Source organism: Triticum urartu, chromosome 5A, assembly GCF_056163025.1.
Source record: "Triticum urartu cultivar PI428250 chromosome 5A, HENAU_Tu73, whole genome shotgun sequence".
Taxonomy (NCBI): Eukaryota; Viridiplantae; Streptophyta; class Magnoliopsida; order Poales; family Poaceae; genus Triticum; species Triticum urartu.
In genome coordinates, this window is record NC_141877.1 from 357434276 (window position 1) to 357456950 (window position 22675).

Here is a 22675-nt window from a genome sequence, read left to right on the forward strand (position 1 = left end):
GCATCTTTCAGCGGCCAGAACCTGATATGAGTCAGATGCTCAGCATGATGAAGCCATTGCCCCAAGATGCTTCTTATCCCATAGAGTTCTTCGTTGAAGACCTTGAGTATCTGCCAAGAACCATCTATCACATCATCAGACGAACTCTCTGGCCTATCAGAGGGCACTCTCCAAATGCCAAGCTTCAGGGTGCAATGAAGACTTTGGTCTTCTATATACTTCATGGAAAATGCTTCAATGCATAGGACTTCTTCATACGCCAACTTGCTGCATCAGGCATTGATCTGTTTGGTTTGAAGTTCTACGCCCCTTGGGTCATGCGGCTGATCAAGCTACACTCCGCCATCTTGTATCAGCCCTCAGCCCGCAACCATCGGATCTTCTTACCTAACGTGGACATGTCTACCGAAGCCATTTATTCTGAGCCTGCCAAGAAACCTCTAAGTCTGCAGAATGCAGAACATTAGAGTTTTACTCAGAACGTTGAAGGCGTTGAAGCAATTTCTCGGTTGTATCCTTTGGCTGGCACTACACGTGCACCACACCCTGCTTCCACTGAAGCCACTGACAGTGCCACTGCTCCAAGACCCAAGAAGCGCACTCGTGTTCTCAACGACCGAGAGCTTCTTGTGGCTCTACATCAGAAACAGGATAGGCATCATGACTGGCTGAAGCGTCAGATGAAAAGCCTCTTGGTGGATGTTAATCGCACTCGAAATCTTGCCACCAAGAATGCTTCCGTTTCCCATGAAACCTGTCGCCGCACATGGAAAGGGCTCACGATGATGTGTTCTGAAGCTAATCTTGAAGAGGATAGCTTCACTAAGAGATTCAAGTTTGACTCCACACCTCCTCGAAGGGCTGTGCTGCTAGGAACTCCATCCCTTGAAGACGCTGAGTTCTCTTCCTCTGCTGCCACAGTGACTGCCAGAATTATTGAGGAAGAAGACGATGCTACTTCACCGCCACCTCCTTCAGCACCTCCACGCTCTTCTGCACCGCCAAAAAACACCAACAACCCTGCTACTTCACCTACTCCTCATGGGAATGAGTAGAGGCTCTATGTGTTCAAACCTTTTTGGTCATTACTGACAAAAGGGGGAGAAGCATATGAGATTGATAGTCTTCAAGCGGGTCCATATGGGTGGGTGCCTTATATTTTGCTTCGTGCTTACAACTCTCGTTTTTGCTACATTTGGTTCTTATGAGTTGTAACACTTAAACTAGATGGTCGTCTGCTACTTATTTGCCACCTTGTTTTGCGAAGATAAATTCTGCATGTGCGACGATAAATTCCGCACTTAGCTCATTCTGCAGACATCCATTTTCCATTATGCATGTCATTATCTTCGTATACTTTCACATGCATAGTGGATTGTCATCATAAGTTGAAGTGGATCTCCACAAGTACAACCTGCCATGTGCATTTGCATTCCAAAAGCAAATTAACTTATATGCACATCTTCAGGGGGAGGCCTTGCAACTTATGAAGACAATTCCTTATCCTTTACAATTTCACAGATTATATTCCCCGTTGAAAACTTCAACTAGTTTGTCATCAATCACCAAAAAGGGGGAGATTGTAAGTGCATCTAGTGCCACCCCTAGTTGGTTTTGGAGTATTGACGACAAACCTAGTTGAGGGACTAATGTGTTTGTGAGAATTGCAGGATAACACAGGTAGAAGTCCCTCATTGATTCGGTTTTACTACCAGAGATGACCCCTAAAATTGTATGAAGACATTGAAGTCAAAGGTGGTATATGAAGATATTCACATTGAAGACTATGACAAAAGAAGACACTATATGAAGCCTATGGAGCTCGAAGACTTAGATCTTTCGTAGTTCTTTTTCTTTTGTGTTGAGTCATAGGAACCACCGTACTGTTAAGTGGGGTCCAAGAGAACCAGTCAGAATGACTGAAGTGATGCCTAAACCAAAAACCTATGTCTTCGAGTGAAGACTATGAGAGCGAATATTGTCCAGAGTCGGACAAGTCATCTTTTCTTGTAGCCCAAGTAAAGTTGCCGTGTGAGTTCGAAATCTGACCGTTGGAACATGTGTCAGTTCCTAGTGACCCAGGGTCATTAAGGACAAATCAGGTCGGGTTGCCAAGTGGCTATAAATAGCCCACCCCCTACAACCATAAATGGTTGGCTACTCAGATTGAAAGTACGACTTTTGTCGTTTGAGAGCAACCCACCTCGAAGCCTTTGAGAGAGAATTCCTTGCGAGGATAAATCCCTAAGCACCAGATCCAGAGAGAATTGGGCATCACTTAAGTCTTCTTGCTGTGTGATCTGAAGACTTATTACACTTGAGGACTGCGCATCCTCCAGCCGGTTAGGCGTCGCGTTCTGAGCATCCAAGAGACATTGTGGATTGCCGATGAACGAAGTCTGTGAAGGTTTGGGAGTCTACCTTGAAGACTTACCAGAGTGATTGGGCGAGGTCTATGTGACCTTAGCTCAAGGAGAATACGGTGAGGACTGGGTGTCCGGGACTGTGTGTCCTAAGGTTTAAATACCTAGCCGCTCCAACCAGACGTACAGTTGTCACAGCAACTGGAACTGGTCCAACAAATCATTGTCTTCAACGAGTCACTGGTCTCATCTTCACTTCACTTTACTTACTATTACTCCTTGTGGTCATTGTATGTTTGCACTATCATTTGTCTTCACTGAGTGATTGCATGTTCTGTTTGGCTTCACCATATCTTCCTACTTGATCCTTACTACCTAGCTGCTATTAGTCTTTGTGCTTTCACTTCATTGAATACTTGACTATGGTTTGCCTAGTGTAGTCTACCTTTCGCTGCATGGTAATAGGTTTAATTTTATCGTTTATCTTCAGAACTTCTATGTTCTGAAGACTTTCATAAAAATCGCCTATTCACCCCCCTCTAGTCGATATAACGCACTTTCAATTGGTATCAGAGCAAGGTGCTCCCTTGTTCTGTGTGATTCGGTTTAACCACCTGGTGTTTTAGCTATGTTGACTGCAGGGATAATTAAAGTCTCCGTTGCGTGCCCCGTCTTTGATGGAACTGAATATCCCTACTGGAAGAATAAGATGCGCATGCATCTTGAAGCCATTGACGTCGACCTATGGTATGTCGTCGAGAACGGCGTTCCCAAGGCTGGAGAAGGTGTCACTGCTGCTGATGTCAAGAAATTCGTTCAACTGGACTCTACTGCCAAGAATATCATCTATGGTCATCTGACCAAAGGACAGTATGGCCGTGTGAGTGCTTTGAAGACATCCAAGCTGGTCTGGGACTGGCTATCCAAGGTCAATGAAGGCATCTCAACCCAGAGAGATCAGAGAATCAGTGTCCTTCGCAACCTCTTCAACCGCTTCAAGCGAAATGACAATGAGAATGTCCAGCACACATTTGACCGACTCACTCACATCACAAATGAGCTTCAAGCCCTCGGTGCCACTGAGATTACCAAACACGAAGTCGTCAAGACGCTGCTGAGATCACTTGATAGTTCGTTTGACATCTTGGCCCTGATGATTCAAGAACGTCCTGATTTCAAGACACTCGATCCGTCTGACATACTTGAGAGGCTCAACACACATGAGTTTCAGCTTTTGGAGAAAAGAGATATCTACGGTCCAAACTATGGGCGAACTCGTGCCTTGAAGGCAAAAGCTGTCTCCTCATCTGAAGAAGAATCTGACAGCAGTTCTGATGATCCTGAAGACATTGGAAGGGAACTTGCTATGCTTGTCAAGAAGTTCCAAAAATTCACCAAGAAGAAAGGCTTCAGAAAGTCTTCTCGATCAAGTTCAAGGAATGATGAAGCTCCTGCTCATGACTACAAGAAGAAAACATGTCACAAGTGCAAGAAACTTGGCCACTTCATCTCTGAGTGTTCACAGTGGGACAATGAGAACATAAAGAAGAAGAAGAGCAAGGAATATGACTCTGACGACAAGAAGAAGAAGAAGAAATACTCAAAGTCTTTTTCCAAGTCTTCCTCAAAGTCTTCATTAAGGACAAATCAGGTCAGGTTGCCAAGTGGCTATAAATAGCCCACCCCCTACAACCATAAATGGTTGGCTACTCAGATTGAAAGTACGACTTTTGTCGTTTGAGAGCAACCCACCTCGAAGCCTTTGAGAGAGAATTCCTTGCGAGGATAAAGCCCTAACCACCAGATCCAGAGAGAATTGGGCATCACTTAAGTCTTCTTGCTGTGTGATCTGAAGACTTATTACACTTGAGGACTGTGCATCCTCCAGCCGGTTAGGCGTCGTGTTCTGAGCATCCAAGAGACATTGTGGATTGCCGGTGAACGAAGTCTGTGAAGGTTTGGGAGTCTACCTTGAAGACTTACCAGAGTGATTGGGCGAGGTCTATGTGACCTTAGCTCAAGGAGAATACGGTGAGGACTGGGTGTCCGGGACTGTGTGTCCTAAGGTTTAAATACCTAGCCGCTCCAACCAGACGTACAGTTGTCACAGCAACTGGAACTGGTCCAACAAATCATTGCCTTCAACGAGTCACTGGTCTCATCTTCACTTCACTTTACTTACTGTTACTCCTTGTGAAGTCATTGTATGTTTGCACTATCATTTGTCTTCACTGAGTGATTGCATGTTCTGTTTGGCTTCACCATATCTTCCTACCTGATCCTTACTACCTAGCTGCTATTAGTCTTTGTGCTTTCACTTCATTGAATACTTGACTATTGTTTGCCTAGGTAAGTCTACCTTTCGCTGCATGGTAATAGGTTTAATTTTATCGTTTATCTTCAAAACTTCTATGTTCTGAAGACTTTCATAAAAATCGCCTATTCACCCCCCCTCTAGTCGATATAACGCACTTTCAGGATGTTCGTCCGTACGTTCGTTTTAACAAACGGAGTTCAGACGTTAGCCGCAGACAACGAACACTCGTTCGTTAGCCTGTTCGTCAGTTTTCTTTTTCTCGGATTTTCCGTGATTATTTTCAATTGGGATTTCTGATCTGATTTTCGTTTTAGGTTATCTTTTTGCTCGTTTGTCGGAATCAGGCAATTCAAGCGCCTAGCTCTTCGTCTAGAAACCCTCTTTCCGTTTAACCAACTTGAACAAGCTTTTGCTACTATAAAATTTGACCTTAGTCCAGATTAGTAAATGAATCTTGTTTCTTTCGCAGTTTGAGTTTCGTTGCCCCGTTTGATTTGATTCTTTTCGCAAACCAGAGTTCTTAAGTTGAACTTTCTGGTTAGATCTTCTTGTTTGAGATTTACCCGTGTTTCTTTGCTTGTTTGCTTATGTATGTTATTGTTTGTTTGCGATAGAACACCCGGAGTGCGAAGCGTGCTACTTCGAATCCCTATGTTTTGCGGATCATTAGCAAGGCACGTAACACTTTGATCATACCCCTTTATCACCCAGTTTTTATGCATTAGTTCCAATCCTCAAACATTGCATGGTTAGGATGTGATTAACATGTGGGTTGGGAAGTAGTTGATGAGGTAGAACCTATTGCCCTGTTATATTCAAACCCTTGGGAGTTACCTCTACGAATTGCTTATATTGCTATGCTATGCTCGTAGACGTGGTTTGGGTGAGTGAAATCCATGACAGATGTGACATTGTTAATTAATGGTTCAACTTAAGGTGGCAACTTGAATACACATCTGGGTGGATTGTTTGTTGGGCACCTGGAGAATCCAGAGTTGTCCTAGGATATCCCGGAGTACCCGTGTGATAATCCTATGGTCCGCCACCCACGCTTAAAGGGAACTGAGATATTTTCATGCTAGAAACTTCCATGTGCAGCCACAAGCTATTATGGGCTCTAGCATAGTTGAGTAAGTTGCGTGAAGCTCCCGAAGAGGTGGATCAACAAGTAGAGGGTTGTAGGCTAGTATGGTCTGTCCGGAGTAAGGGGTTAATGCTTCTGAAAGACTGTGTCTGGGTCATCCGTTTCTCAAACACCCTGTAGTGCGAGAAATCCAACGGAGGAAATCGAGTCTTGTGGGGAAAAGTGCGCAAACCTCTGCAGAGTGCATAAACTAATCATGGTTAGCCATGTCCCCAGTTATGGACATCTTGAGTATCTAGTACTTGGAGTATCATAAGTATCTCATCACTCTAAATTAATATTGTTGGGTTGTTAACTACTTTAATTGGGATTGAGTTGGAGGAACCTTCTCAATGATGTTTTAACTACCATGATAGTTAAATAAAATTTATTCCTTTGTTGTAGGGAAAAATTGGCTTTACGCAAAAACTGTAACCATAGAGCTTTCCACCAGCCAAATATGCATGTATTGATAGCATTATTATGTTCTTGCTCTACTGTGTTACTTTGCCAGCATATTCCATGTGCTGACCCGTTTTCGGGCCGCAACGTATTATGTTGCAGACTTTCCAGATTAGGAGTAAGGTTCGTTAGGTCGTTGCTGTGCAGCTCAGCTATGCTGTTGGAGTTGATGGACTCACTTTATCTTCGAACCCTTCCGCTGTTATCGTATTAGATGGACGTAAGCCATATTTTATTGTAATAAGTTCTCTTTTGAGACATTCGATGTAATAAGTGTGTGATTGCTACTCTGTTATAAATCCTCGAGTACTGTGTGTGTCAGCATTATGGATCCAGGGATGACACTGAAGCACAGAGACTTGACCATTTGAGGTCGGGTTGCTACAAGAGATGAACTAGGGTTTGGGATGAGACGGTGCTGATGAAGATGTTGATGGAGATTGACCCCCTCCCGATGAGAGGATCATTGGTGATGACGATGGTGATGATTTCCCCCTCCCGGAGGGAAGTGTCCCTGGCAGAACACCTCCGCTAGACCCCTAGATTGGTTTCGCCAAGGTTTTGCCTTGTGGCGGCGGAGTCTCGTCCAGAAAGATGGCTTGTGATTTTTTCCTCATCGAAAGACTCCATATAGCAGAAGATGGGCATCGCAGGGCCACCAGGGGGCCCATGAGGTAGGGGGGCGCGCCCATGGGGGTAGGGCGCGCCCCCCACCCTCATGGGCAGGGTGTGCCCCCCTGGTGAACTTCTTGCGCTCAGTATTTTTTATATATATTCATAAAATGACTTCCGTGAAGTTTCAGGACTTTTGGAGCTGTGCAGAATAGGTCTCTAATATTTGATCCTTTCCAGCCCAGAATCCCAGCTGCAGGCATTCTCCCTCTTTATGTAAACCTTGTAAAATAAGAGAGAATAGGCATAAGTATTGTGACATAATGTGTAATAACAGCCCATAATGCAATAAATATCGATATAAAAGCATCATGCAAAATGGACATGTCAGCAACCATATTTCGCGAAAAAATGTTTCCCCCTGACTGCTGGGACCTACCAGCGACATCTTTGCACGCAAGGAAGTGCGTCCGGGCAAAAAAAATGATTCGCCCCCCTGACTGCTGGAACCCACCAGCTACATCTTCGCACGCAAGGAAGTGACTGACAGTCAGGACCCACCTGGTCAAAGCGTACGTAGCTTTGTCATTTTGGTCGTGAACGTGTACGTACATACTGGTCCATGTAGAGGCGCGCACTTGTCGTAGTAGAGGCGCGCACGTAGGATGTACACGTACGTACAACGGCCAGTGTGCAAGAAGGAAAATACGGCCACGTACGTACATACAGGCAGGGTCTTGAACGCCTACTCGCGCATACGTACGGCCAGGGCTCATGTACATGGCTGGGTCGGAACGGAGAAACAACGTCATCGTCGTGTTCATGGGGAGCCAACTGGCTGGGTTGGAACGGAATGCATCGTCTTGTTCATCAGGAGGGCTTGGACGGAACAGCCGATGGAAACGAGGCCTGGCGTATCGCAGAATGGAGGACACGGCCTTTTATTCGACCGGCCACGGTCGAAATGGGATTCTGTTCATTAGGAGGGGTCTGGCGTACCGCAAAACGGAGGAAACGGACCTCTTACGGTCAAAACGGGGGTCATGTTCATCGGCAGGGGTGTGGCGTACCGCAAAACGGAGGAAACAGACTTGTGTTGGAGCGCTATGATCGAAACGGGGGTCCTGTTCATCGAGAGGGGTGTGGTGTACCACAAAACGGGACTCCACGGGATACTGTTCAGCTCCACCGTCGACCCCCTCTAGCCTCCACGGGCTATTGTTCATCCACCGTCGACCTCCTCCAGCCTCCACCTGCGACTGTTCATCCACGGGCTCCTGTTCATCCAGCCTCCACCACGCGCTACTCCACCGGCTACTGTTCAACCAGCCCTCTCCACACGGGCTCCTGTTCAACCACCACTCCACGGGCTACTGTTCATCCAGCCCTCCACCGTCTATTGTTCATCTAGCCCTCCACGGGGTCCTCCTGTTCATCCAGCCCTCCACGGGGTCCTGTTCATCCAGCCCCAACCGGCTCGATCGATCGGGTCCTGTTCATCCGGAGGCAACATCACGGGGTCCTGTTCATCCACCCCCACCGGGAAATGTTCATCCAAACCCCCTAGCAATGCTCACTATTCACCCAGAGGAAGCATCGATCGGCTTTAGTTAGTAGCAGTAGCGAAGGAATCGCTCGATCAGGTTCAGTTAATAGCCATCGATCGATCGCTCGGGTTCAGTAACGCGTAGCCTGCAGTGCAATCACTCGGGTTCAGTAGGCGAATGCCTTGCTCGGGTTCAGTTAGATCCCAACGCCTCGCACCCACGCGCGTGCCTGTACGAGAGAAACGCGCATCGTTCGGCCCCAACCACCCACCATAACCGGGAACACCCCTATATTTTCCTCACCCTCGCTTCTACCACGGTTTTTTCCGTCATGGACGGCCCAAAGAATGTCATCCAGCTGCATCTCCGGCCCGCCCAGGACGAAAAGCCCATTTTCTGTCATGATTTTTTGTCATAGAAGTAGGATCCCACCACATCTATGATGATACCGGGTTTGGTCACAATTATCGTCATAGAAGTGTCATAAGTATGACAGAAAAAATTTCGTTCGGCCCAAAATGTCACGGATGTGTCTTTTTTTTGTAGTGTAGAGGCGCGCACGTAGCATGTACACGTATGTACAGCGGCCAGTGTGCAAGAAAGAAAATACGGCCATGTACGTACATACGGGTAGGGTCTCGAACGCCTACTCGTGCATACGTACGGCCAGGGCTCGTGTACTTGGCTGGGTCGGAACGGAGAAACTGCGTCGTCGTCATGTTCATGGGGAGCCAACCGGCTGGGTCAAAACGGAATGCGTCGTCGTGTTCATCGGGAGGACTTGGATGGAACAGCCGATGGAAACGAGGCCTGGCGTACCGCACAACGGAGGAAACGGCCTTGTGTTCAACCGGCCATGTTCGAAACGGGATCCTATTCATCGGGAGGGGTCTGGCGTACCGCAAAACAGAGGAAACGGACTTGTGTTGGACCTCTTACGGTCGAAATGGGGTCCTGTTGATCGGGAGGGGTGTGGCATACCGCAAAACGGAGGAAACAGACTTGTGTTGGAGTGCTACGGTCGAAACAGGGGTCTTATTCATCGGGAGGGATGTGGCGTACCACAAAACGGAACTCCACGGGATACTATTCATCTCCACCGTCGACCCCCTCCAGCCTCCACTGGCTACTGTTCAACCACCGTCGACCTCCTCCAGCCTCCACCTGCGACTGTTCATCCACGTGCTCCTGTTCATCCAGCCTCCACCGCGCGCTACTCCACCAGCTACTGTTCAACCTGCCCTCTCCATGGGCTCCTGTTCAACCACCCCTCCACGGGCTACTGTTCATCCAGCCCTCCATCATCTAGTGTTCATTCAGCCCTCCACGGGGTGATCCTGTTCATCCAGCCCTCCACGGGATCCTGCTCATCCAGCCCCAACCGCCTCGATCGATCGGGGTCCTGTTCATCCAGAGGCAACACCACGGGGTCCTGTTCATCCTCCCCCACCGGGAACTGTTCATCCAAACCCCCCAGCAACGCTCACTGTTCATCCAGAGGCAGCATCGATCAGCTTCAGTTAGCAGTAGTAGAGAAGGAATTGCTCGATCGGGTTCAGTTAACAGCCATCGATCGATCGCTCAGGTTCAGTAATGCATAGCCTGCAGTGCAATCTCTCGGGTTCAGTAGGCGAACGTCTCGCTCGGGTTCAGTTAGATCCCAACTCCTCGCACCCATGTGCGTGCGTGTACGAGAGAAACGCGCAAACCTCCATGCATCGCTCGGCCCCGACCACCCACCGTAACCGGGAACACCCCGATATTTTCCTCGCCCTCGCTTCTACCATGGTTTTTTCCGCCCTGGACGGCCCAAAGAATGTCATGCAGCTGCGTCTCCGGCCCGCCCTGGACAAAAATCCCATTTTCTATCATGATTTTTTGTCATAGAAGTAGGAGCCCACCACATCAATGATGATACCGGGTTTTGTCACAGTTATTGTCATAGAAGAGTCATAAGTATGATAGAAAAAATTTGTTCGGCCCAAGATGTCACGGATGTGTCTTTTTTTTGTAGTGGCTCCTCCGGAGGTGATACTGTCTATTATAACAAGGCGAGCCATCAACCCTAACTTCAACGCCACAGTGGAACTCTCAATGAAAGCACCAATGTCGGTGTCAAAAACCTGCGGATCTCGGGTAGGGGGTCCCGAACTGTGCGTCTAAGGTCGATGGTAACAGGAGACAGGGGACATGATATTTTACCCGGGTTCGGGCCCTCTTGATGGAGGTAATACCCTATGTCTTGCTTATTGATCTTGATGATTATGAGGATTACAAGAGTTGATCTACCATGAGATCGTTGTGGCTCCCCCTAAGGACTAAACCCTCCGGTTTATATAGACACCGGAGGGGCCTAGGGTTATACAAAGTCGGTTACAGAGAAAGGAAATAATACATCCGGACGCCTAGCTTGCCTTCCACGCAAAGGAGAGTCCCATCCGGACACGGGAGGAAGTCTTCTATCTTGTATCTTCATGGCCCAATAGTTCGGCCCATGTCACATAGGCCGGGCGCTAGAGGACCCCTTAATCCAGGACTCCCTCACCCGGGTCTATTTTCCATCATATAATCGTCTAGTTTCCATCATATTAGTTTCTGATATACTATTGTGCAATCTTTTACTTTCCGATCCATAAACCAAAAATACCAAAAATATTACTTTATCGTTTATCCATCTCTATCGAATCTCACTTTGCAAATAACTGTGAAGGGATTGACAACCCCTTTATCGTGTTGGGTGCAAGTTGGTGTTTGTTTGTGCAGGTATTCAGTGACTTGAGCGTTGTCTCCTACTGGATTGATGCCTTGGTTCTCAAAACTGAGGGAAATACTTACTCTACTTTGCTGCATCACCCTTTCCTCTTCAAGGGAAAAACCAATGCAAGCTCAGGAAGTAGCAGGTAACACATTCGAAACTGACTATAGCCCCTCACAAGGACAAGAGCGCATCAAGAAATTCACCGATTCCACCTATCATGCTTCAAGTCAGCCCGGCCCACAGCGAGGCTATGAACCCCGAGGAGCTATCTCACTTAAACGAGATGCTTGATCGCATCTAGAGCTTGTCAATCTCGGATGGTAAGACCTCGGTCTATGAAAAGATTGGACTTCAACTGACGACCGGGAAATTTATCTCCCACCCATCCACCTAGTCGCCACGATTGATGATTTAACCGACGTGCTAGACTACGACAAGGCCACCGACATGGATGAAGATGTCGACAGCCCTACAGAAACCACTTCGCCGCTAGTAAACACCGGCAAGTGGGCTGCAACATCTACTTACGATGTGTACATGGTTGACACTCCCAAAAACTTGTCCATACGTTGGTGCAGGTGTGGCCGGGCACCAATGGGGACCCCAGCGGGAACAACACCACTACCGATAATGGTGGTGCAACAACCGATGAGGCTGGCAATCCCGGAGAGGATTTTCATGCCTCCCCAGCGTGATACGCCAGCCACGAAGGAATCCCCGAGGACGTGGACCCCGACGACCTCTTTGAAGGGGCTGACGACAACTACTTACCTGAATCCGAGGAGGACGAGAGCCTCTGTACCGAGGACTATATGGTCCCCGAACACCCATTTGAGCAAGAACACTTCTAGTGGCGCCTCGTGGCCACCACCCAAAGTATGAAACGGAAGCAGCAGCAACTACAAGCCAATGAGGACGCACTAAATGACAAGTGGGTAAAAAACTCGAAATTCTCTCGGCCGAGCAAGATCTCGAAGAACGGCACCATAGCGCGCCTAAATCTTATCCGCGCACGCGTTTGCTGCCCGACTTTGATGACGAACTAATAGACGACGTGCCTGATAACCCACTACTATAGGGGATCGCAACAATTTTCGAGGGTAGAGTATTCAACCCAAATTTATAGCTTCGACACAAGGGGAGCCAAAGAATATTTGAAGGTATTAGCAGCTGAGTTATCAATTCCACCGCACCTGGAGATTAATTATCTGCATCAATATGATCAGTAGCAAAGTAGTTCGATAGTTTTGATAGTAGTGATAGTAGCAACGGTAACAGTAACAGTGATAGCAGTAGTTTTTAGCAAGTGTAACAGTGATGATAGCAGTAGTAACTTAGCAGAAACAATAAGGATAAATTCATAGGCATTGGATCAGTGACTTGTTGGATGATATTCATCATGAGACAGTTATAACCTAGGGCGGTACGACACTAGCTCCAGTTCATCGATATAATGTAGGCATGTATTCCGTAAATTATCATACATGCTTTATTAAAAGAACTTGCATGCCATCTTTTGTCCTACCCTCCCAGGGCAGCGGGGTCCATATTGGAAACTAAGGGATATTAAGGCCTCCTTTTAATAGATTACTGGAACAAAGCATTAACACATAGTGAATACATGAACTCCTCAAACTACAGTCATCACTAGGAGTGGGCCTGGTTATTGTCACTCCGGGGTTGCCGGATCATAACACGTAGTAGGTGACTATAACTGGCAAGATCAGATCTAGAACATGGATTTAATGATGAATTCATAAACGGTTCAGATCTGAAATCATGGCACCTAGGCCCAAAGTGACAAGCATTAAGCATGGCAAAGTCAAAGAAAGATCAATCTAAGAACATAGTGGATACTAGGGATCAAGCCCTAACAAAACTAACTCGATTACGTGATAATCTCATCCAACACCTCACCGACCAGCGAGCCTACGAAGGAATTACTCACTCCAGTCGGGAGCATCATGGAATTGGCGATGGAGAAGGGTTGGTGATGACAAAGAACGAAGACCCCCCTCTCCGGAGCCCCAAACAGACTCCAGATCTGCCCTCCCGAAGAAGAACAGGGCTTGGCAGCGACTCCATCTCGTTGATCACGATAATTCTTTCTCGCTGATTTTTTCTGGAATAATGTGAATTTATAGTATCAGGGGGGTCATCAGCGGGGCCACCAGGTGGGTACAACCCACCTGGGCGCGCCTGGAGAGGGGGGCTTGCCCCCCTGCCTCGTGGGCCCCCTGAGACTCCACCGACCTCAACTCCAACTCTATATATTCACATTCGGGGAGAAAAAAATCAGAGAGAAGAATTCATCGCGTTTTATGATACGGAGCCGCCGCCAAGCCCTAATCTTGCTCGGGAGGGCTGATCTGGAGTCCGTTCGGGGCTCCAGAGAGGGGAATCCATCACCATATTTATCATCAACCTTCCTCCATCACCAATTTCATGATGCTCACCACCGTGCATGAGTAATCCCATCCTAGGCTTGCTGGACGGTGATGGGTTCTATGATATTTACCATGTAATCGAGTTAGTTTTGTTAGGGTTTGATCCCTAGTATCCATTTTCTTCTAAGATTGATGTTGCTATGACTTTGCTATGCTTAATGCTTGTCACTAGGGCCCGAGTGCCATGATTTCAGATCTGAACCTATTATGTTTTCATGAATATATGTGAGTTCTTGATCTTATCTTGCAAGTCAATAGTCACCTACTATGTGTTATGATCCGGCAACCCCGAAGTGACAATAATCGGGACCACTTCTAGTGATGACCCTAGTTTGAGGAGTTCATGTATTCACTAAGTGTTAATGCTTTGGTCTGGTACTCTATTAAAAGGAGGCCTTAATATCCCTTAGTTTCCAACAGGACCCCGCTACCACGGGAGGGTAGGACAAAAGATGTCATGCAAGTTCTTTTCCATAAGCATGTATGACTATATTCGGAATACATGCCTACATTACATTGATGAACTAGAGCTAGTTCTGTGTCACCCTATGTTATAACTTTTGCATGAGGAATCGCATCCGACATAATTATCCATCATTGATCCATTGCTGATGAGCTTTTCACATATTTGTCTTTGCTTAGTTACTTTTCCGTTGGCACTGTTACACTGCTACAAACTACTATTGTTACTTTTGCCACCATTGCCGTTACTTCCATACTACTTTGCTACTAAATACTTTGCTGCAGATATTAAGTCTTTCGGGTGTGGTTGAATTGACAACTCAACTGCTAATAATTGAGAATATTCTTTGGCTACCCTTGTGTCGAATCAATAAATTTGGGTTGAATACTCTACCCTCGAAAATGGTTGTGATCCCCTATACTTGTGGGTTATCAACTCTCTTTGTATTTTGCAGTTTGGGACTCGGCATCCTATTACCACCCATTTCCTCGTGCGATGGCGAGTGAATAAACACTCGACCTGAGGATAACATGCTTAGCACGGAAGATATCGACCACCTCCTTTCGTTTCATGAACGATCCAGGCACAAAAAACAGATAATTTTATAGAAGTTTTTAGAGGTGGCAGATGCAAATTTACTTAGGACGACAGGGTAATACCGTATATAGGTAGGTATGGTGGACTCATGTGGAATAACTTTGGGTTCAAAGTTTTTGATGTACAAGCAGAATTCCCACTTAGTACATGCGAAGGCTAGCAATTTAAGATTGGGAAGTGGCCAGCTAGAGAGCAACAACGATCATAACCAGGCATTATGCATAAGTAACATTGGACACTAGCACAAGTAGGATATGAACACCATGAACATAAATATTATAGAGGCTAGGTTGGTTTTGATTCAACTACATGCTTGAACATGTACCAAGTCAAGCCACTTGAACATTCAGAGGAGGATACCATATCATCATACTACATCACAATCATCTTAGCGCTATGTTGATATCCAAGATAAATCATTATTAAGTCCTAGATACTTATGCATGGCATGAGAAACTATAATCTCTAATTGTCATTGCAAACATGTTTTCTACTCCCTCCGTCCGAAAATACTTGTCATCAAAATGGATAAAAAGAGATGTATCTGTTCTTGTGCAACAAACTGACCACTACATGTCATGTTTGATAGTCTCAAGTCATTAAAAGCATACAAGCCCCACAACTCTTCTTGGTTGATTCCTCTATTTATGTCAAAAAATTAAGAAACAACGTGAGAGTTAATGCACCACGCCTATGTGTTTACTATTTGGTTTTCATAAGCTGACTTAATACTCACCTAGATGGAGGGAGTATTCGATTTGATAGCGGGCGGCGCAGTTCCCGATACGGCTTTAATGCAGACGAGGGAGGGAGTAGCAGTTCCTGATATGTTGAACGGCCAATGCATCCTCCTTCAATTAATGCATCAGGGAAGTAATGGGAGGAGGTCCGGGAAAAGAGGCTGCACGATGTGAATGCAACGCAGTTTGCCCTCATTGCCCTCATATAAAGGCGCCCCTCCATTCCAATGCATCTACCACATCGTACGCACCTAAGTATTTGCCTAAGCACCTACACTAAGCGCAAAAGAGCTCACTCCAGACCCATGGCGGCGATGCGCGTGAGCGGCCAGCGGCTGCGCCAGATGGTCCATGACGCCGGCCTGCGGCATGGCGCCGAGGATCGTCTCCAGACGGTGTTGGAGACCGGCTGGTGGATGGCCGCCGTCGACGCCAACTACGACTCTCAGTTGGCCTAGATGATCATTGCCACGAGCAACAAGTTCACCGTCCTCAAGAAGCTCGCGGACGACATCGCCGTACTCCTCCAGCCCGCGCACCTGAGCTCCGCATTGCCTGCCACCCTAATCGGCCTCCATGGCCGAACCTCTTTCAAGCACTAGTGGCCCTGTGACTGCCCGCCGACGCCACGAAGAATGTCCACCTAGAGGTCGCGCTCGCCGCGAGGTGCCTCGCCCTGCAAGAATTCGTCAACCTACACATCCAGGTGTACGAGCAAATCATGTACATAGGTATCTACAAGGCCAGTGAGGATGCTACGATGTTGGCCTTCCTCAATCGGCTAGAAGCCTTGGATGCCTTTGCTGAGAAGCACCTCGACCTCGCCACAAAAGTCGCCGCTCCTTAGCCACCGGTCGGTGGCCCGGTGCACTAAGCTGAGGAGGAGGACGTCGTACGTTCGTGGATCCATCTTTCTTCTTGCCTTCTGTAACCACCACTGCGATCGCATCATCGTGGCCTTAATTCTTATTGTGATGTTGCATTCTGGTTCCAGTCAATACCGACATGTGCGATCCCTTTGCTTAATTATATGCATCACTGTAACTAGTACTCCATCCGTCAATTTATAAGTTGTTCTTACCTTTTCCATCAACTTCGTGCAACGCGCGGGCATCTTGCTAGAAACACTAGAATATGTCTATATAATCCGTATTTGATAGTCCATTCAAAATCTCAAAAAAGACAAATATATAGGTACGGAGGGAGTAATATATTAGGAGTATATCAAAACAATAGTGATTTCTTTCAAGTTTGTGAACAAATACCACTATTCTACTACTTTGGATCCGTCGCAACGCATGGGCACATTGCTGGTAAAAGGAAAAGGCCTGCCGTGTTCGCGTCGCACCCCCACATGCCCGGGAATCAGGAGTACAACACGGCCCGTCCGGCACGACACATAGCTTAGGGAAGGCGTGTTTCCTAGCATTTTCACTTTCATGTGGGACCGCCGTTGAGCAAACCGACACCCCGCCCGCCGCCGGTTGGAAAACAGAAACAAGGGGAAGATCTAGTTGTAGCACGGAAGCCAAGAAATTTGGTGTCAGACGGGGCTCGTTGATAGAGTAGGAGCATTCCGTACTAGTACTACTCCTACTAGTACCAAGTTTGTACTCCTAATACTATATTACTAGTACTACCACTATACAACTAGTAGGTACGTGCATGGCACAACATCGTAGGAACAAAAAATGGGAAGATCTTTTTTTGGGCGATTTATCATTTTTTAATCAACGTAGTATGAATAATATGATGTGGGGGGCACCCATGAAGCTTATGTGGCTTGGTTGCATGGCTACGGAAGGTTAGAGAAAAATAAATAGATAATGTGTTTAGAGTGCACTCCACTAAATAGATATACTTTGGATCTATTGCAACGGACCGGCACATCTATATCTATACCCCCTATATAGTGTGTGAAAAACTTTAAAAGTTGGTCGTTGGATGAAGCCAATCCGACGGTACAAAGATGGCAAATCCGAGCACTACTGGCCGTTGGATATCATCCACCAGATTCTGCCACATGTATAATCTAGAAGACTCCGTGGTTGAACTTAATTCATGACTAACTTTGCCACAACTAAGCTTAGGCAACACTACTGGGAAAAGGCCTACTAGTGGCGCACCAGTTTTGCCTACTAATGGCGCACTACTGGTGCGCCACTAGTACCATGCCACTAGTATTATATACTAATGGCGCACCACTAGTGCGCCATTAGTATAGACCAACACGCGCCATTAGTATGCCTCCCAGGGGGCCATATTTACCCATGTGCTTTGGCATACTAATGGCGCACTGTGGGGTGATGCACCATTAGTATCCTTTGGCATACTTATGGTGCACTGTGTAGTGATGCGCCATTAGTATCCTTTGGCATACTAATGGCGCACTTTGAGGTGATGCGCCATTAGTATGAATATTAGGTTTTTTTACTTCTCTGATTTTTGCACAGGTTACAAAATATATTATTGGACAGAATATAGACAGCACCACACAGCAACAGCAGATTCATCGAATACAATAGAAGATTAGTCTCCGAATACAATTCATCATATTAGTCTCCGAATTCAAAAGACCAAACAAAGATAGAACATTACAAGTCTCGAGACTGCGAGTAGCGAGTTTGTCTTCACATTACAAGTCGATAATGATCATCTAAACTACCATCACATAGAAGAGAGTTGCGGTCATCACGATGAGCATCATTGCGATGAAACTGGCCTTCATCCGGTTACTCCAACACTCCCTCCTCTCTCCTGCTAGATAGCGGGTGTATCTAGATTCCGCCTCCACCCTAGTGGTGTACCCTTTGTAACTGTTACCGCTGAAATGGTGAACCTGTCTCTGACACTCCTCCCAGTCATCGTAGACTCCGGGAACCTTACCCTTGTACACGACATACGACGGCATCTCTATGCACAAGCCAAACAACAGACAATACATAAGCAATATATAAGTATGCAACAAAAGGATCGGAAGATAAAAGCAAGACATTAATAGCAAGATTCATGGTCCTACTAATAAATAGCATCAATTACATCTAAGTTGAACGACTGTCCAAACCAAAGAGACATACCATTCATTAAAGTTTAATTACAACATGAGCCAATCAATGTTTCAGAACTACACATAGCATCACTACTTTCGACTCGACTCATGGGACCGGAGCGTGGATGAAGCCGCCGTCTGTCATGATGGTCATGAAATCACGGGCGTTGTCAGCCTGCATTTGTAGCGTTGTGTCTATCTCACTGCTGGACGGTTGATATCTGAGGTAGAACTGCCCCGAGGTATGAAGGACATCTTGATGGATGATTTCCGCAAACTCCGATTTGATGCAAAAGAATTCTTGTCTGATGTCCGCGTCCTGGATTGCCGAAAAGCTCGCGGCCCAATCTTTGAGATTATCTGGTAGCAGAAGGTGATGATGGTCCCATACGATCGCCCGCATGTGATGGAGGGCGTAGTAGGCATCCTTCTGACCGCCAGGCGGCTGCTTGACGTAGCAGAACTTAGTATTGTGGGCGAACACGTGCCTGCCGTACCTACGAACTGGCCTGGTGAAGGTGCCTCCAGATTTGGCGTAGCTGGGGAGAACATCATCAAGAACTTTCTTGATATTTGTGTAGTCTATCTTGGAGTCACGGTTTGGGTCGAAATACGTGACCATGGAATATTTTGGGCTTAAGAGGATGACTGTGCAATGTGTGTCACTGCACAGAACACTGAGTGTTAGAAAAAAATGATCGAAATCTAAGAAATCATATGTTACGGGGCGGTTAGGGGATGACTTACTCGGGAAAGTAAGGCACGAGGAAGTTATCCTTATCTGGGTTTGACAGAATGACGCCTTCGAGGTATGAACTCGCGACTTGGCAGTCCCCAGCGCTGCCCAAGAGCTTGGCACGCATGTAGAAGGGGTCGACTATCACGATGTCTGCGGTCTTTTCTCTAATGATCAGCATCTCCATACTCAGCGAAAACAGCCGAACGAAGGTGTAGTGCAGCGGATGAAGGTTAAACATAGCAAAGATGTCATCAAACCGCAGGACGATCATACCCCCGATGGCGCCATCCACAAAGCCCTTTCCCTCTAGCACCTTGGCCACGAAAACCGGGTATGCCACATCATTCTCTCTGATACGCCGCTTCTCCAAAGAAAGAACACTATCATGCAGACTCCGCATAGCACTGGTTGCAGCATTGAGCATATTTGTCGGTAGCATCGCCCTACCCGCCACATGCACCCTTCTCGAGATATCCTTAGGTGAAGGCGGCCCGTCCTGAGCACGGATCGTACTCGGTGCCGGCTGGCTCGCATCGGCGCCCTTTTTAGTCTTTCATTTCCGCCCCTTCTTCTTGATCTGCTGTAATGGGACCGAGTTCTGCTCACAGACCGCCTTCTTGAGCGTGTTGGGTCTGATAATATTTTGCACCTCAGCTATCTGAGGCTCGGTGAAGGCGGCAGCTGGAGGCATCTCCTAAGAACTGAACGCCAGACGACGCCTGTTGCAATTGGGTTTCTCTGCCGTACCAGCTAGATCGCGGTCGTCTTGGTTGGGTTCTTGAGAAGGAGGCCCGTAGAACTCGTCACCGTACCCATGTTCGGGAAAGTACTTATCGACGTTGGTAAATGTACCATCGTCGTTGTCGTCGTTGTCCGGATCATGTGCCATATGCATGTCCGGATCCTGTGCCATACGGATGTCCGGCATGTCCGGTAGCGTTGCAGCGTTCTTGCCATGGCTTGGCGCCGGCACGACTGGCGTTCTTGTCTGTGGGGTGGTGTCCCCGGCCCCCAAACGAATCTGGCTCTTCGGCCAAAGCAGGGGCCAGGTTATGCAGGCGCTGAGGGTCATCTCATAATCTTCGTCGGCCCCAACGGGTCGAATCGGAGGTAACAGCTCGTCGCAGCCTGGCAGCACCCGAACCAGTTCAACCCTATACACTGTGGGTGGCATCGGATTACCGTGGAACACGGGGTTGCCCGGTTGAACGATTCTGCCCTTGGCGACATCGACCAACTCGCCGCCCACGAAGTGCAGGAAAGTGCAAGGAACGTCGGCGGCACCCTGCGAAAATATGTAGGGCGTCAGGGATGCCCAGTCAAAGGAAAGGAGATGAAGTCATCGGCCAAGAGGCTTAGTTACCGTGATGCCGTCAATCTCGGCTAATGTCGAGGCACCGCCAACGGCGGGCATGCAACTGATGGAGGGGCCGCTTGCTGGCGAGGTGCCGGCCGGCGTACACCCGTGTGCATTAAGCTCCAATGCCCGTGCCGGCACCGGAGACATGAATACCGCCTCCGCCGGAGACACCAATGGCGCCGCCTGCGCGTTGTGCGAGTTGTTGGCCATGAAGCTGGGAACCGGGGGAGGCCCCTGTTGGCCGCCCGCAATCCACGTCGTCAGCCCATGAATCAACTTAGGCACCATGGCGTTGAGCGTCGTTCCCAGTTGTTGTTACACTTGCTCTTGGACAATCTCCGGAATCCGCGCCACTTGTGCCTTGAGTGCTTCACACTCGCACGACCGGCTTTCCGAGCTGGTCTTTTTCTCCTTTCGCCCACCAGCGGTATAGTATGATGACCATTTTGTGGACAAGCCTTTGTCGGCCACACGACCAGCTGACGTCGGCTTACTGAGCTTATCCTTGTTTTTCATTACGTTCAACGCCCTATTTAAAGGGGTGTCGAAAGGGGAGCTCTGAGACGACCCCGCGCTACTGCTTTCATTGTCTTGTGGAAGGAACGTGAACCATTTAGAAATATTGGGGATTAATTAGAATGCAACCATATGGAGCAAATTACGCAGGGGTGTATTCTTTACCAGAATAAGCTCAAGCGCCCTGGTCTTCAGATCCGTGGTAAGCTCCTTTGTTACCGGGTCCTCCTTGTACCGGGCCCTGAGAATGCTCCTGGTCTGCTTGTCATGGTATTTCTCAAAGCGGGGCGGTAGGCCTTGCTCGGCACGCTCCGCGTCCTCCTTGTCCCATATAGGCTCCGCCACTCTGTAACCGCCGAGACCGAGTTGGTGGACCCCTAAGTTCAACTGCCGCATTTCTTTCCCCCACTGACTTGATTCGGAGGTTGCGCTGCTCTCGCACTTGATCTTGAACTCCTTGTAGTCATCTTCGCTCATCAAAGGATATTTCGCCTTGATCTTCTCATAACTATCACCTTTTTCAATCATTGCCTTCACCGTGCTTCTCCAAGTAGACAGGGCCGTGCTCATCCTTGTGAGGGCGGAATTGTTCACTTTATTCCCTGAGAGGCATGTGTTTGCAAAGTCAGCGGAGAACTTGTATTGTTCGTGCAGTTTCGTGAAGAGGAGGCTGCGCAAATTCCCTCGGTCCTTATGCCTTAGGTTCTCGGTGTTGATCGAGATGGTGCTCCGGAGAATGCACCCGAGCTGAACCGAGTACCCCTTGACTACTTTGGGCGCCGTCGGATGCCCGTCGGAGTTCACTTCAGTAAATTCCTCCTTGACGGTGCCGAGCACGCTCGGGCGCCGGTCCTTCCGTTGCCTCTTCGGTTGGCTGCCATCTGTGCGTGCGCCGCCATCATCAGTGGTGGCATCCTCGGCGGCACCATCAGTGGTGTCATCCCCGACGCCACTAGGGGTTGTGTAGTCAGGATCGGTGTCTTCCGTGGCGTCCTCATAGCGGTGAGGTTCTTCCTCCAACTCCTGGGACAGCTCCCAGAATTGCTTGCCGCCCGAACCGCCGGCCTCATCGTTGTGGCCCATGTTTCGCTCTAAATAGGAAAAAAGTTTGGTCAAAAAGTTGGTTATTGTCAAGGAACAAGATCACCGTCTCATCATTTAGGGTTTGTCGACACCGAGGCATCCTAAAAGCTAAGCTTTTATCATTTAGGGGTTGTCAACACCGAGGCACCCTAAAAGCCTAAGCATACATCATTTAGGTTCTCATCGCGACACCGAGGCACCCTAAAAGCCAAGGTTTCATCATTTAGGGTTTGTCGACGCCGAGGCACCCTAAATGCTAAGTTAAGTTTTCATCATTTAGGGTTTATCGATGCCGAGGAACCCTAGGTTGGGCGTAATCACTTGGCACTAATCACTTGGCTCTATTGCCACCTATGTTGGGTTTATCATCTAGGGTTCATCGATGCTAAGGAGAATTCTAAGTTGGGCCTAATCACTTGGCTCTATTGCCACCTATGGTTTAATGCAGCAAGAATGGCGGGGCAGTTGATCCTACTTAACTAAGTACTAAGATACCCCG

General features: G+C 47.8%; 1 protein-coding gene across 1 annotated transcript; it reads right to left on the reverse strand.

Moving 5' to 3' along the window:
* Nucleotides 1-440: 440 nt before the first annotated feature.
* Nucleotides 441-22176, reverse strand: LOC147971380 (uncharacterized). The gene is made up of 2 exons (XM_087523946.1): nt 21469-22176; nt 441-446 (listed from the first exon to the last, which is right to left on the reverse strand). Exons 1-2 carry the CDS (start codon nt 22174-22176, stop codon nt 441-443), a joined length of 714 nt encoding a protein of 237 aa, XP_087380072.1.
* Between the last annotated feature and the right edge of the window lie 499 nt (nt 22177-22675).